Source organism: Xyrauchen texanus, chromosome 33 (assembly GCF_025860055.1).
Source record: "Xyrauchen texanus isolate HMW12.3.18 chromosome 33, RBS_HiC_50CHRs, whole genome shotgun sequence".
Classification (NCBI taxonomy): Eukaryota; Metazoa; Chordata; class Actinopteri; order Cypriniformes; family Catostomidae; genus Xyrauchen; species Xyrauchen texanus.
In genome coordinates this window covers 5210470-5228039 of record NC_068308.1, presented here as the reverse complement: position 1 = coordinate 5228039, position 17570 = coordinate 5210470, and the positions used below count along the sequence as shown (strand labels likewise).

Below are 17570 nucleotides of genomic sequence, written 5' to 3'. Positions count from 1 at the left end.
GGAGCTACAAAATTCTGGCCATTCACTTGTATGCATCACATACAAGAGCTGAATTATTCTTCTAAAATCTTCGTTTCTGTTCAGCAGAAGAAAGAAAGTCATACACATCTGGGATAGCGTGAGTAAATTAGATGATTAAAAAATTTTGATGGACTAAGATGGACTTTGTTTAAAACTGTGATAGTTAAAACAGTTTGAAATAACCATTTAAACATTTGTGTTAAAATTATTTCTATTACTTTTTCAAAAATTCCAACTGTCCCACAGTGGCTTAATTTCCACCACACAATATAGCCCCAATATATTTAAAAAGTTAGCTTACTTGATACTTAAGTCGACAAAAGTGTCAGTGAAGAGCATACTTAAGATGAAATTCTGAATGAAACTAATGTTTGAAGAAAACAAAGAAAAATCAAGGTAAATATCACTTGCGAGCGGAGTTTGGGGTGTCATTTCCAATCAAGCTGTAATTTTGCCAAATTATTCAAAATGTGTGAAAATATTTTTGCTTGTATTGAGGATACAAAAACTCTTTTACTATTAATTCAGAACACACACAAGTACAATTCACAAAGACTCACTTTGGATCAACTGCTTGCTCTTTCTGGTTCTGCAGGAGGATAATGATGCAGCTCAATCCCTCTCTGGCCAGCTGTGGTGTTCCTCTGAGTGACTTGCTTAACTGCACAGTCAAAGAGTCCACCAGGTGAGCTTCCATCACTACCTTTACTGCCAGCTGGCATATGATCATGTAACTGGCAGCCTTGTAATCCAGAAGTTCAGATTTAAGCCCCTGGTTTCAACAAAAGACAGATCATAATGAGTTTGGTGAAAAGTATGTACAAGCTGCAGCACAAATGCATAACACACACAATGTGATTTACTTAAGCAGTATTGTTTTCTGAAACAAAGAATAAATGCTCAATGAGAAAGAATGGTAATGGTCAGTTCACTGACAATCGGATGCATATTGAACAAAAACTGGCAAGCACTATCTGAAAATTGGTTCCAATCTAATTAGCTGTCTTTAAAACAATATCCAGCAGTCAAGGTGAACAGTCTCACTGGATATGCCTGAAATTGTCCTTACAAGGTTCTGGATGAACTGATCACAGCATTTGCCAATATTTCAGTGTGTTTTTTGAGACATTTAGAAGCGAGCTGTCAAATTATATAATTTGAAATTTGTATGTTTGTCCAATTTAAGATAAAAATTCACATTGGAATACAAAAATTGTGCATTAGAATTTTGTATCGTGTCCGGTGGCGCCCCAGCAGTGACTTAGAGGGCGCGGACGGTCCGTGAGGGTGCAACAACTAGCACTGAATTAGCTGATCAGTGGGAGAGCGAGATAAAGGGGAGCCGGAGATGCGAGTTCGAGAGAAAGAGAAACGCACACGGCTAAGCTGCATTTAAATTATTTATATCATTAAACTTTGTTTATAGTTCAGCCGGTTCCCGCATCGTCCTTGCTCGACCTTTACCCGTTACAATTATAAACTAAAATATTCTATGTAATAATATATAAATAAATAACATCAAAGAGTTTTTCTGTATTAGCCTAAATGTGAAAATGTCTTGTGTTTGTGCCTGGCTGGTTAGTGCAGCTGTTACTATTGTTATGTAAAGTGACCTCATTGTGCTTGGCCAGGTATTGCAGACTGAGCATGAACATTCATTTCATGTGAAACAAACTATATGCAAACTTAAAAATATAACAAAAGACATTTTATCTACCGGACTCATATCCATTTAAAGGCAACTTAAATCGGCTGCTTGGAAGCATTTTAATGACTGTAGGTTACTGAAGACGACAGATGTAATACATGCAAATAGAAGTCACATTGTAGGTACACATCCTACTAATGGTACAGGTTGTTCTACTAGTCATCTAACAACTGACTAGTGAGTTCAATATTTTTTGCTGTGGGCTTTTAAAAAGGGATGAATTGAGAGATGCAACTTTTTGGAACATTTAAGCAGGCTGACAGTGTGCTTTGCTTTTGGGTTTGGTAACTATCAGTGTGGTATACTTTGAGAAGTTGCGTTTTAATTCAACATCTTTATTTTAAGGCATGGCTTGTGTACAAAATCTACAGCATTTAACAATAAATTTGAATTGTAGTCATTATCAGACTTTGAATCGATTGCTGTAAGCAGTGTTCCCGTAATGCATAGGCCACAGGTTTATTTGTGAGGTGTTGTGAACATATTGAAGGATTTTAAACACGTATTTTTATGGAGTATTTTGACGATTTCTTTAAGGTGGTTTGCCTGACAGACGAGGAAAGCCCTGTGACTCCAAGCATTTTGGTTACCTTTATATCTTTCTAAACGGGGACACGCATAAGCGGTGTTGTACCCTTTATTGGCACGTCTCTTATTATATACCTCCTAATTAAAATGTGCACAAAATTAGTTAACTGATATTTTTTCTCAGAAGGTAGTCTAACTGTCCCTAATATGGTGAGTAGTGTGTAATTTACTTTTGCTTTAAAAAATGCCATTTTCTTAAATCTCGCTCTTTCACAGCTTGCACAGGGAGAGAAAGAAGCTGCATAGATCCAAGGATAGTTAAAAGGAAAGTTGACATGCTAGGTTTAAATTGTGTTCTTGTTTTTATTTGTAAATTAACAGACAACACTTTGAATTATCTGTCAATGTTTTTAAAATTCTGTAAATGATGGAAATATTTCAGTACGCAAACTCTTCACTCTCTAACAAACCTTCTCTAGATATCGGCATTCAAAATCTTTTAGGATATAAGGGTAGATTCCTGAAGATGTTTCAGCAATTACGAGCAACACTATATCTCTAAACCACATCTGTATTATGTCACTGAATTATTGTCTTACCAGTTGTATATATGGCAGTAGTTTGGCGATAATAGGATTAGTTATCTTCTCCACTGCTTCAAGTGCAGGAACAATGGTAGATGCATAGAACGAGAAAATCACCCTCATCTGTGGACAGTTCCCATCACGAAAAAATCCAGAGTATGCCTACAAAACATTCAATAAAGCATTATCATGTAAAGCATAATTGGATTGGCAGATTTTAACCAGCACATACTCAGCTCAGTGCGTCTTACCTTCACTGATTTCGTGACCACGTTACAGATGAAATCCATGAAGCTTAAATCCTTATAGCAGTGAGTGAGCAGAGTTCCTCGAGCCAGAGGTACACCAGGTTTCTACAGATACAACATAGGACAGTTAGAAGACTTGCAAATGAAGCCATGCATTTATAATTGGAAAAGCTGGCTCATGTGACTACTCAAATATGTGAGAACTTTAAAACTGTACACACTACCTATATATTAAAGATGAACGATGTAATTTCTCAGACAATCCCCCATTTTGCCATTGGTCAAAAAAACATTTTACAAGAATGTCAGATGTTGAGAAATGGATCGATTATCTGGAGTCATCGGAGAGGGAATCAGCTACTAAGTCGCTAGCGACCAAGATAGATTTGGAAAATGTTTGGTAAATCTGGAGGACTTGGAGAGTCGTAATTAACGAATCATTGTCCGAATTGTTGGAATTCCTGAGCACGAAAAAGGCCGAGATATGGTGATGTTCCTAGACGGGCCGCTCCTGAGTCTGCTTGACATAAAATGCCATAAGTTGGAAATCGAGCGAGCTCACAGGGTCCCAGTTTACAGATCCACGGAGGGAGACAGGCCCCAATCAATTCTGGCCACATTTCTGAGATCATCCGACAAAAGATCTTGTGTTACGAGAGGAGTAAAGGAAGGCTTTCTTGGAAGAACCACAACACTTTCTTGTTCCCAGACTTTGCAAATTCGACAAGAGGGAAACGTGATCAAGGAATGAAAGAATCGCTTACATCAACGGAAGATCGCTTTAGCACTGATGTTTCCAGACAAACTGAGAATGGATAACAAGGATGGCCATAGAGAATTTACATGCCCACAGCAAGCATTATCCTATATAAAGACATTGGAGTAAGCCATTTTGTGATTTTTATGTCTCAATGAACACACACTAGACTGTCCGAGGAAACTGGGCACCTTTAACCTTTCATGTTATGCTCTTCCGCATATGCTGGCACACACCATCGAGACAGTTAAGTGGATGAATCTATTTTTTGTGTGTGTTTATTTTGCTTATTAGCTGGAGTCTGTTTTATAGATTATCTTCTGTTTTGTAATTCTGATTTATACATTTTTGTATAGAAACACCTGACTTGAGCAATCCGACGCAAAGTTGTCACGGGTACTCTTGTACGCGTACATGAACTGTTTGAGTTTAGAGGGATGGATGTCGTTTGGAGTTGTTAAGCGTGGGGTTAATGCGCACGTTTTTCTTTTCTAGGGAGAGTTCAGCAGTTGACGATGTGGAATGTGGTCTTAATAATTAAATTTTTGACACACAATCTATATTTCTCATATGTCAAAATGTCAAATGTTAATATGAATGGATTGTCTCTCGCCACATGGAATGTGAATGGGTTGGGGCACCCCATAAAAGGAAGGAAGGTTATTTCTCTTAAGCGCAAGGAACATGCACCTTTCTGCGCAGGAAGCTGAAAAATTTGGAAAGATATGTACTATTTTTTTTATAGTGCTGGCTCGAGTAAGAGCAGGGGAGTCATTATGCTGATAAGTAAACATCTACAATTGAAATGTCTCAAACAGATTAAAGATTCATTAGGAAGAGTCATTATTGTTTTAGCAGAAATTCAAGGCCACGGTTGATTTTGGCTAATATTTGGACCTAACGCTGATATTGAGCAGCTTGTGATTTCCAGACATGTGTATAACTGGGGTTTAACAATGTTTATTACGTCTCATTTGGCACTTCATCTCTAAATGCGAATTAATGAGAAAATGTGTTTGTTTTTTTACAGTGGGAATAAAACTAGCGCCCTGTCCCTTTATGAGAGCACATGCATGTTAAACAGTCTACACGGCACGGAGAGAGATGATGATGATGAGACATATGCATGGAGATACATGGATTTTCAGTCATACAGAAAGAAACTGTTGATGTCTTGTGTTCCAATGTATGGATTACTAATGTTCACCAACATCTAAAAATGAAAAATGTGAGGATTTCACACACTGTGAACACAGAATGTGCAGGATACATAAAATGTTGCAAAACACGTTAAATCCCACTTTGAAATTCATTGTGTGTTTTTTTCCAGCTATTTTCCACACAATGGTAATAGCTGCTGCTAAGACACTTGGAAAAGAGTGAGGACAGTGCTAGGAGAGTGCGCTCGGTGTCTGCACGATCTTGAGCGTGCACACGACTGTGCCTTGTCGCGTCCAGTAAATTATGCATTTGCGCATCTTTGCGAGATAAATATACTTGCGCTCGCTCCTCGGTTAGAAGACTTTGTTCACTCATTTTTGTGCCCTCTCGCTTGTTTTCTTGCACTAATGTTATAAATGCAGCACTGGCCTGAATCTCTCAGGCAGTCCTTATTGTCGAGCCCTGAAGTGGTTGCCTTTTTTTTTTGGAGGACACTATGTGGAGACGGAGGTTTGTATGTAGATGTGTGTGATTAATATCTTTTTATTTATTTAATTTGTATTTATTATTTTGTGTGTGTGCATATACTCGGGACCACGGGAGTGTTTTTTGGGGTCGGGGTAGGGTTGAGGATTGGGAGGGCTAGTGGTGGGGATTCAATTTTAAATGTTGATTACATGTTTTGTTTTTTGTGTCTTCTTTGGGAATCAATAAAAAAAAAAAAACATAGTCAATGCTGCAACCTACAAATAGTCTACTTATAGCTGTATCTCCATATTACGTTGGGATAGCACAAGAGAAAATATTTTAACATAGTAAAAATAATACACCTTTAACAAGCAAGTTATATATTACTTTGACACTGTATCAGGAATTGGTTTACCTGAAGTCCATGCAACCAGTGCCATTTGTGGGTCGATTCGTCAATCTTTAAAAGTTGAATCACTCGCACAAATACTTTAGTCTCATGGTATGGTAAAACACAAGCAATCAGGCTGTCCTGGTTATACAGCTGAATGTGAAATCTGAAATAGATTAAAATTGTAAAATTGGTTTGATTGAAGATTGCAAAAATTAAATTAAGAAAACCCTGAAATATAGAGCAACTTGGCCACTGAGACGTTCATTAAACGCCACAAAAACTTTGAAAATGCATGCTGAATAACAAAGTGAGATTCATACAGGTAATGTGCAGGAATAAACAATGTTACCTGTGAACAAGCCATTCAATGCACTTCAAAGCAGGCTTGAGAAGAAAGTAAGGTGACAGTCTAGTGAGAAAGAGAGATATTGTCTTGTCCAGTTTCTTGTTGACCTCTTTGGACTGAACGCTGCGCTCTAAAGTCAAAGATGCTTGACTGAATAGAGTTTCCTGAAACTCACAGAACGCTGAATCAATACCCATCAGCTCCTCAAGACCCGTGCAGCCTGTTCACAAAAACATCAGAAATTAAGAAAATGTGTTTATTACTGCTTATTACACAGCTCTCTTGAATAATACATTCTGATTGGTCAAAAGTGGCATTCTGTAGTGAAATATTAGTGTATGACCGCTTAACTGCACAATCAATCACTGTCCCAGGCAAACCATTTTCTAGACAGTTGTGCTAGTTTGATGTCTCTCTTGTAACTACCCGCTCTCATTCTCTTCCAAAGTAGCCATGTGATATTAAGACACTGCACAGTCAGCAGGTCATTATTGCAAAATAAACCCTCTCAGGATGATACAAAATTTGATCGCTGTTGATAAACCTGGTCATTCTTGTAAAGCAAATTAATAATACAAGTAAATGTGGAAAGATGAATGCATCTCTTAACCAGACTTTAAAGTTTAAACAATTAATTTACCTAATAAAACCTGCATAGAGATAGGTTAAAACAGTGGCAAGGCCAGAAATCTCCAAGTGGGTGGATCTAGGTTAAACAGGATGGATTCTGTGCCTACGTTTTAACTTCATTGTGAATATTATGAAGTCTACCTCTTTGCTCAGCCGCTGTGTGTAATTTTGGCTCATCAGACAGTCTAATAGAGAGTGGCACATTAACTGATCCAAGAAAAAAAAAATAGTTTTTATTAAACAATAAAGTAAATTATTAGTTACCTTAATAGGACAAAGTGAATGAAAAATGAAATTGCCATTAAAATAAATCAGATGTAGGGATGGAATTATATGGTTCTCTTGATTAAGTACGATATACAACCTCATGTTCACCATTCGATAAAATCTCAATTCGATATTTTAACACTTAAATTAAGTATGACAGAATTTATGATTTTTTTTTAAACTAAATGCACAATATCTGATCAAAATAAAGTTCTTTAATACACAATCCTCTAAATTTAAATAATTATAGTTTCTCTTATAACTTTCTCTATAATTAAAGATCAAAATGTGGGCTACATTCAGGCTGATCATGTGCAGATCAAGCAATGGAACTGAACAAAAACTGTCCTGTAAAAGTTTGTGAAACCATATATTTTATTACATTTATTAAAAAATGTGTCATTATTATAATCACATTATAGCTTTTAAAAAATATAAATATACTACATTATATCAATTAATATTATATTGTGAAACTGTATATATAATAATGATATGAGCGGTCACTGTTTGAAATAATTTAACAATTATTATTATAATCTGCAATTATGCATGTATCTCGTTTAAACAGATGTAATTCAAGAACCTTATGAAAATCCAGCATTTTCTTACTGTCGAGCACATAGATCTTCCGCTGAAGCGCATATTCAATCAGTCTGGATCAAATCTCAGTTCCTCTGATTTACATAGACGGTCAGTCCGTGACAATCCAAACAGGCCATCAGGGCCAAGCAAGCTGTTTGCTGTATGCACATGAGCGCATGAGACCAACTTCAAAGCAGGGATGCACCAACACCACTTTTTCTCTTCCGATTCTGATATCGGAAATCTCAGTATAGGCCAATACGGTCCTGATCCAATACCAGTGATGTTTTTGAATAATCAGTTTAGAATATCTTTATATTATTGTGTGGAACCAATTGGGTGTACTCTTTAATATGTAAAGAAACACAAACCACTAACTACACATTATTTCAATATAAATGTATAGCTTATTAAGAAAAAACTTAACTAGTATACTGGATAATGTAGCAGCAAAATTAACAGTAATTCCAGTATAAGTCATCAGTAGAAAAGAAGACTTTTTTTTTGCATTTTCTTTCTCTTCTCTTTGTTCAATTTAGTTGTAAGAAATCAGCTCAATTTTCATTCACACAGTTATTTTTTGGAACCCATTCAACTTAAATAGAGTTTTAAACAAATGATAATAATAACAATAATAATATATTATAATAGTAATATAGCTCAATCGTGCACCTTTTGTCACAGATCCACTGGTGTCTCACTTTCTTCATCAAAGCATTCACTCTCCCCAGAGTTCTGATTACACTCACCTGTATATCATTAGTTGCTAATCAAGTTGTCTTCTAATTCGTGACCAGCGTTTTGTTTTGCTCTATCCTCTGCGCTTCCGCATTCGTCACTTCACACCGAAACTTAAGCTACGCCTATGTCATACGCCGGAACTCGACTATTGTTAACGGAAGCCAGTGAATATAGTTTATAAATATGGATATTTTGTATGGATTACTTTTTTGATGGATGGATGTGCTTTTTTGGGCTTCAAAATCTAAGGTACCATTCACTCCTATTATAAAGCTTGGAAGAGCCAGGATATTTTTTTATATAACTCCGATTGATTTTGGCTGAAAGACGAAAGTCATATACACCTACAGGTGACCACACCCACACCACTGGTGCACACTGCCATCTAGTGGTTTGAACAATCATTACATTTGGCTCCTACATGACCCTTTAAATTAGTTCACATTTACTATATTGTCTAGTCCAAAAAAAAGTTAGTAATGTTGACAAATTATACAGATTTATAATTTGTCAATATTACGAACAGCACACCATATAGGAAATGTGAACTAATTTAAGCAAAATAAAGTAAAGTCAGGCCCATGGGTGGGGTCAATGAGCATCAACAGTATAATTTGTATTAACCTGTGTTAGTATTAACCCTTAATGTTTTTTTCTTGGCAATATAAAAGTCTTAAGAACATTTGTAATAAAAAGCAAAAAACATATTTCTATTAATGGAAGATTTTTTATCTATAAGATGAAATGTTTGCAAAATAAACCAAATTTTAATGTATTTCTGACAGAACTGCATTATTATAATATGGGAACTCTATGTAAAAATAATCAAGAAAAAAGTTTAGTTAAAATGTTTGATTTATCTAACTTAACATATTAATGATCTTTGCCCTTTACTATTATTATTACTTATATTGTGTTTTTGTTGTTGGTTTTTTATTTTTGAATTGTGTCTGAACATGCATAACAATAAATGTTGCCTCACACAAGAATATTATTATTAATATTTAAATGTGGCGACGCACACACTGTTCACATAAGTTACAGAAATTGGAGTGTGCATGACCGAGTGGAATGAGGGTTTGTGGCGCCAACATCGCACACATGCGGACAATATTATTTTCATTTGGTGTCACCATTGTCCAGTTCTAGAGTGATTTTTAGTTGCATTACATCTCTGATGGATCATTTAGCACTTTTAAGAACAGTACTTTTAGCTAATTTTAATTGAAAGAAACTGTCCAACATATCTTTACAGTAATATAAAAAAATGTAAAAAAATCTTTCAATCTTAACTTTTCTTTATTTAGGGTTAGTTTAAAGAATCATGACAGAACTGAATTGTGAGACGAATGAACCATTACACCGGAGCGCCGCAAATGCTTCAACGTTCAGTACTTTTTCACGATGCACGTGAACTGCTCTAATAATGCTAAAAATACGAGCCCCGTACGTGCTCAGAACAGTGCGTCACCAGTTTATTCTTAAGAGCACACAGACCATGTTTATCCATCTTCAGTCGCAGCCTTTTGCAGTTTTATAATCACATATGAGCATATTGCCATTTTGGTGTTATTTTGATTAATTGTGCAGCCCTAAAGCATAGTGAAATTAGTCTACTGATCCAATCTATATGAAACTTAATGGCCAAATAAAAAGCACATTAAAATCATCATGATATTGCTTAATTTTATATGGTCAACCAAATCATTGCCATTAAAACGTGAATATTCTATATATCGCCAAGTCCTATAGATAACTGATATTGGCATTATATTCATGCTGTATAGCCAGGGAGAACTGGCCCTCCTAGCTGAGCTCTGTTTCTCACAAATGATAGTGACAGCCCTACTTGAGAAATTGGTGAAATTTGTTGCTGGACATGTTACTCACCTAGTGCATAGAAGGTGCTTCTGTCCATGTTGGCAGCATCTTTAGGGTCAAAGAGCACAGAGGCGACATCCTTTAGGCTGAGCAGATTAGGGTCATTCTGCGGCAGGGCCAGCTTCTTCAACTGATGTGCTAATGATGTCATCTACAATATAAAAAGGTTGGAATGGTCTCGAGTAGAATACAACACATTATTTCACTGACAAACAAAATAAATAAAGTAAAAGTAGGCTTTTTGTCCAAATCGTGCAGCCCTATAATTAGGTAATGTGCAAATAATATCAAATAATCTTTGACTGTTTTGATAAACAGTCAGTCTTGAGGACCATTTATAGAGCTCCAATACATTTTTCACATAATTATTTTGATGGCACGATGTTCAGAGGGGGCTTTGTAGTGGCCATATCATCTGTTGCAGGGTTCCCTGTTTTTCTGTTCTAATCTTTTCTATTTGCAAAAGTAATGTTTGGGATTCTAACATTTATATTTCCTATTGACACACTAAAGCTGAAAATATAAATAACCATCTTAAGACAAATGCTTTTCAGCAGAGTGCTGCTGTGTAAAATAAACGTTCAAATTATTTTCAGCAGTTTTTCGTGTATGTATCTCGAGTGATACTAGAATTTTATTTCATGTATTCGAAATTACGTGCACTGTTTCTGAATTTATTAGAACATTGGCCACTTTACTGACTAAATATCTTTTCAGTCTTCCACCAACTGTGACATTTTTATAACAATTAATTGCATTTTCTCCCCCCAAATTCTAATTACTGTAACTGTCCAGACACATTTAAAATAATTAAATAATATACCTACATAATGTGCTATCACATTAAAATGAGAATGTGATTTCTTTACGTTTTACAATAACAGGAATTTAGGGGTAAACGTGCTTTATTGTGATAAAAATGATGACGCAAAACATCTTAATGTTTCTAAAACAGAATTCATTTCCTTGCGCAAAACAAATATTCTTATTATGATTTATTTTGATTTGAGGGTGAATTAGGAACCGGACATGTTGTTTTCGACATGTTTCATGAGACTACCCCACATGTGTTCGACTGGTTGGCCACAAAACGTGTGCGAATATTGATATAGCAATGAAAAACAGATTACGATGACATTTAAAATATATAAAATATATTTCCTTAAAATTAGCAAAAGGTTGCTTGAAACACCGTCTAACTAGATATTAAACTTAAATATTACAATAACAAATATTACAATAACAAGTTATCGACTTAAAAAATAAGGCTTTTTTCACATCTATGTGTTTCAAATATAAAATACAGTCATTTACCTTTACAAGAGTTGATCACACCAGAATCCACGTGCAAATAAGGGATATTCCTCTCTGTTTTGCTTTCGGTGGCAGCTGAATTGATGAATGTTATACTGCCATCTAACGCATAGGATGGATTGCAGCTACCTACTCAAGAAATAAAAACAGGCAACCGTGCACAAAAAACAAAGTATTCATAATTTTTATTTGGACAGGACTGTTAATATTGATTAAGCATATTCTCGGCGTTTCTCCACAACACAGACCCTGATTCAACTTGTACTGTATTTTAACAACCTCAACTAATTCGATATTTATAGAAAGAAGCATGGCACACACTAAGCAAAGTTTTGGTAAAAATAATGAAAACACAATATACTACAGAGAAATAAATAGCTCTAATTAGGCAAGCACATTTTCATAGGCAAGCACATATTAAAATTAAATAAGAGGGTCAAGTATATATTTATTTACACAAAGAAAAACATTTATATATGTATATTTATATATATATTTTTTTTACTTAAAATTCTTTAATGGGTGTGCATGCATTAAACATTTGAGTCGCATTCTGTCTAAAACATGGGTGGGGGGGATGAGTAGAGAGCAGAGTTGCCATGGAACGCATCCTCAGACAACAGACCAGCTGACATACAGCAAATACTGGTCCGTCTCTGTTTATTTTTTTTTTATTTTTTTACTGCTTACAGGTAAGTTTAGTAGGAGCACATTATTCTTCTGGATAAAAAAACAAGATTGAGGACTGATTAATCTGTCTGTCAGTCACTCTCGCTGCCATCACAAGCTGTCGGAATAATCTAAAATAAATAAATAAACTCGTAAATTGCACATGAACGTTAGTTAAACATATAACTGCCCAGATAGCAAGAAGTCGGCGGTCCGCTGGCGGTGCGCCGGCGGCAGTAGAAGCGGCAGAATGGCGATATCGCAAACACGTTCGACGGCGGTCCGCCGGCGGCAGCCGCTTTTTAAAAGCGGCAGCCGCCTTCCTACCGCCTTCGATACGCGGACGGCCCGCTGGCCAGCCGCCGCTCCGCCGCCGTTATATCGAAGGCGGACCGTCGGAGGCAAACGCTTTTTCGAGCGATCTGCCGCCGCTTATTGTATATATATATATATATATATATATATATATTTATAGCATGCAGTTTATCAAGAATAATGATTGATCAAACCAGACAAATTTCCATTTGGCGTTTTAATTCCACATTTCAAGGTACAGTAACTGTCATTGAAACAAGATGTCATATCACTGAAATATAAATAACAGAAAAATACAAATATTATATATACACACACAAAAGAACATGCAGGTTTCCAATTTCTTTTTTTAAAAAAACACTATTGTAACACTTACAATAATTGTTAATAATATAAAGAGGTCAGCTCTGGGATGAAAAGAATTACCAGTAAACACAAGCAATGAGGATATTTGGTACCAAAGAAAGTGCAGGATACCAAATAAATTGAGGTATAACATCATATTTACAAGTCATTTCTAACAATAGGTTAAGTGGTAATAATTTAGAGTAAAGCTCTGGAGTAGAATATACCATTATAACTGCAATGCTGACCTGTGGCACAAGGATTTACAAGCTATATGTAACAATAGAATAACAGTTAAACACTGTGATGGAATGAAAGTAGAATTTTTGGTACTAGTTAATGTGCAATATCAAGTATCAGAGGTATGAAATAGGATTTACAAACTATAATAGAATTGTTAAGCACTGACGGAATTAAATAAGCCAATACTAAAGTCACGGTAAATAGAATATTTGATACCAGATAATGTGCAAATATCAAGTATTAGATGTATAATCTAGGATTTACAAGCTATATTTAAAAATAGAATAGTTAAGCACTGTAACAATGAAATAAGCAGCAAATTGTATATGAAATAATTGAGATCTTTGGTATCAAGGAATGTGCAGGTATAATATACATTTTGACATTCAACTTACACATGACAACAAGTGGGAATAAATATAATTAACAGCAGAAAATCTGGCTGTAGAGAACACAGCCAATCAGAATGTCTGGAGAGGTTGGGGACTTCTGGGCTAAGAATCACCGGTTTTCCCGACCCCCAGAATGAGGCAGTGCAAATTGGCATATCTTCAGTGATTCCTCGTGCGCCTGTATAAAAGGACAAACCATCCCATATTCATCCAAGGAGCTGCCCTCAAAGCAGGGTCACGAGAAAAAAAAAAAAAAAAAAAAAGAGCAATTTCCACAGTGAACAGTGTGGATTGGGTGAGTGTAGTCTGACACTTTTAGCAGGCTTCTTTAGGGGTCTTGATGTTACTGACTGCAGGATAAAGAAAGGGTTCCAGTTGTCAGTGATGCTGGGGTGTCAGTAGTCAGCCTAGGTTTAAGGGGTCGGCTGTGGGTCCCTCTCAGCTGTCGCGGCGCCTTTTCCACCTTCATGTTCAGATGCTCCTTTCAGGTAGCGCGTAGCGTTAACCTGGATCGCCTCATCAGTGGCATCCTGTGTTGCGGGTTCTTCGGATGGCTCCTGTAGAAAATAAAGATCTGTCATTCCATTTGAATGGAATAAGGTCATACACATCTACTTAAATATAAAAAAATATCCAACTTACTTTGAACAATGGTCTTCAGGAACATGTCTCTAAAACATGCTTTATCCCCTACACCAGTCCAGGTTGTATTGATGGAAAGGTGATTAGAGAAGATACTCTGAAGCATTCAGCCACACGGTTGTCTTTAGGTCCCTCCCACATTTGATTGCCAAAAACCGAAGCTGAAAATACAAAAAAAACATGTTACAAATTACATTTCTCTGAAGCTTCTCATAAATTTAAAATGTGACAGGCTGTGGATTCAGACTGTAGAATATGCAGTGTACGATCTTAATTGTACTTTTTAGATTACCCTATACCGTTATAAACGAAATCGGCACACTTACAAATCGTTGCTGGGGCTCTTTATCCTGCCTCAAACTGTTGTCAAGCAACGCCAAATGTTCCTGGGTGTCTAGGGGGGAGTAACAGATCCCCTGTCAGGGATAACTCTCCAACAGACACATTGGCACTGAAACGTTGCAGCATAGCATTTTGTCGTCCATGCTACGCACAACATCGCCAAACTCCCAAGACGTCGCAGCATTAGGGTTTGATCTGCACCTATAGGGGTTCCCAGAATAAAAGAATAAAGTAGTCAGTCCTGGACCTTCAAATACTAAACTATGACATTTATATCTAGGTCTACTACATGTACAGGTGGCCCCAGTGGGAATTAAACCAACAACCACAGGTGTTGTTTGCAAGTTGTACCTGATTGCCCAGTGTGAGCAAATGTCTTCAACATTGTCCCAACTTGCTTCACCTGCTCTTGAAGCGAGCCGCTGTCATCTGGGAAGTAACAATATATTGATTAGCAATACACTAAATATAATAGTAATATAATATAACCACAATTATCATACCAGTAACTTTCCCTGTAATTTCTATCCACAGTATGTTATGCATGGCATACAAGTTCATAATGAAGAACCCTTATGATAACATCAATTTCATTTTTTTTCTTTGAAGCAGAATATTTGTTTGTAAAAGGGAGGAAAAAGAAAATGAAATATTGGTATACAGATTTTGGTTGATATATCATACTGTACAGTGAAATGTGCTATTGTTATATCCCTACTCACCTGAAGGACGGATAGATCAGGCAAATCTCCAGTCAGGCCTTTGTAGAGTGTGTGCTCCTGCATATCCACAGGTATTTTAATTCAAACATGCAACATATTGTAATAAATCTACAATATTCAGCCTTTACCTTACACCCTCGGTTGTTGCTCTACACTTATTATATTAAATACTTATTCATATAGCTTGCTCACTGTATAATCATGATAGCCTAATACTTATAACACAAGATTGCATCTTAAGCGAATGACTGAGTTGAAAACTTGAATAAGAACGCATTTTACACAGAGGGACCAGCTAGGGAAACTTACCTGCCTACAATAACTGTTTTCATTTGAGTTACATTAATCATGAATAACCTTAGCCGAGTCCCCAGGAACATCAGGCTATTAAAGTAACAAGCCTATAACTGCGGTCTTATTAATTCTAGCTTCACCATACACTCAAACTGTGAGGTTTATCTGCTTTTCTCATGGACCTGTAACACAATGCCCTGACAGTGACTTCACCGGTGTCCTGATCTTTATTAGAAACTGAGAGGAGACCAAGTTAATATAATTGATATCACAATTATCACAAAAATTAACAAACAGTCTGCTTTAAAACTAAGAATAAACAAGCTTCTATACTAACGTTACATTAAAAATGAACACGTGGCAAACTAGCTTAGCCGCTATCTGCCGGCACACCACATTAGATTAAAATACTTACCCTTGTAGTTGTGCAGATAACTCGATATGTAGAGTTTAAAGCCCTTGTCCCTCTTGCTTGTCGGAGCAGGGGACCAGGCATCAACAATGCGATGAACATCGCTGACGCGTATTTTCGGAAGATTCTGGAGACGTCGAGTAAAAACAGACATTTTGGGCGACAGACATTTTGGGCGACGCGCAAGTAAACCGGAAACAGATTTGGCGACAGCGGAACTTCACTGTTCAGTCTTTCTCATGTGTTTTAGCAATACATTTTTAACATTTATAATGTGTTTAGATTTTTTGTATTACCTTTACAGGGACTTTAACACTTTCTTAAACATTTGTACAGGTCAAATTGCAAAACCTGTAAAAGGTAAAATAACAAAAAAAAATCGAGGTTGGAAAAAATGTAGACATAAACGAAATTTCCGCGCAACTGTGAAACCAGAGGATAATTTCGCTTTTTCATTGAGTTTATCCTTCACATCAAAACAGGGATTTTCATGTTTATGATAGATATCACCATGGTTGCAAATTAATAAAAAATAATTAAAGTATAGGCTACCCGATATTTTGGCCATGTTGCAGATGATCTTTCACTGTTCACTGATACAGGCATTGGTGAAAAGTCTAACTTCATCAATTTATTCTGCTAAATTGTTCATACCCTGTATTAAATATCTATTTTAAAACCTAATCAGAATCAGAAAGATATTTATTGCCAAGTAAGTTTTACAAAAAGGAATTATTTTTGGTTTATTGGTGCATGTCTCAATGTGCATCAATCAAATAAATGTAAACAATTTTCACCTGTGTATAAATAATTCAATATATTTTACATATATTACTGTATAATCGCTTCAGAGTTTCAAAGTAATTTAAATGTCATTTCCTAAACCTTACCTTATCATGGAATCAAGAGTCAAGAATCTGTTATAAACCCTAATGGCTTTGGAGCAAAAAATAATAATAGCCAACATGGCTGGTCGATTTTGAGAGTCTAAGCTGTCCTCGTATTTCAAAGCGGCTTGCCGCTGGCCGTCATGGTCGATTGCCGCGAGGCAACCGCCAGAGAAAATGAAGCGGGCGACCCGCCGTCTGAACGCACCTATAGCCGACAGCTTGGGGACGGCGGCAAAAGCAAGCCGTCGCGGACATTTTTTGCTATCTGGGAAATGGGCGTGACGAATTCGGCGGCAAACGCTTCATCCCCGCCAGTGAGACGCACCTATAGCCGACAGCTTGGGGACGGCGGCAAAACGAAGCCGTGCGGACATTTTTTGCTATCTGGGTGGTTCTTTGAATTCCAGATGACCGCCAGAGACAGTGTAAACACTATTGGATTATCGCAGCGCCAGCCAGATAGGTCGAGAGAATAAACCAAAAAAGTCACATAGTGACGTATGCTGAGCCCTGGGGGTTATAAACCACAGTCGCTCAGCACTCTGCCTCGGTACGCCTTTCTCTCGCATTCCGAGTGACCAAGAACACTGGCGGTCATCCGGAATTCACAGAACCGCAGGTACATGTGTAACTAACGTTCTGTTTCATTCCTACTGACCACCAGAGGCAGT

General features: G+C 36.7%; 1 protein-coding gene and 1 long non-coding RNA gene across 3 annotated transcripts in view; both read right to left on the bottom strand.

Annotated features, from left to right (window-relative positions):
- The window catches only part of heatr1 (HEAT repeat containing 1), a 151485-nt gene extending 139790 nt beyond the window's left edge, over positions 1-11695 (bottom strand). Inside the window, exons 1-7 of the mRNA XM_052103324.1 lie at positions 11634-11695; positions 10329-10470; positions 6219-6435; positions 5891-6032; positions 3093-3194; positions 2857-3003; positions 582-793 (exon numbers count right to left, since the gene is read on the bottom strand). Of these exons, the coding sequence (XP_051959284.1) occupies positions 582-793; positions 2857-3003; positions 3093-3194; positions 5891-6032; positions 6219-6435; positions 10329-10470 (962 nt within the window). The 5' untranslated portion in view covers positions 11634-11695. The remainder of the gene's footprint in view (positions 1-581; positions 794-2856; positions 3004-3092; positions 3195-5890; positions 6033-6218; positions 6436-10328; positions 10471-11633) is intronic.
- A 2887-nt stretch (positions 11696-14582) lies between these two features.
- LOC127627200 (uncharacterized) lies at positions 14583-16159 on the bottom strand. 2 transcript variants are annotated; one of them, XR_007968531.1, is made up of 4 exons: positions 16013-16159; positions 15304-15360; positions 14933-15010; positions 14583-14782 (listed from the first exon to the last, which is right to left on the bottom strand). It is a non-coding gene; the product is annotated as an uncharacterized LOC127627200 (long non-coding RNA). The 2 variants fall into 2 exon arrangements; XR_007968530.1 differs by lacking the exon at positions 16013-16159 and having other exon boundaries at positions 15304-15452.
- Between the last annotated feature and the right edge of the window lie 1411 nt (positions 16160-17570).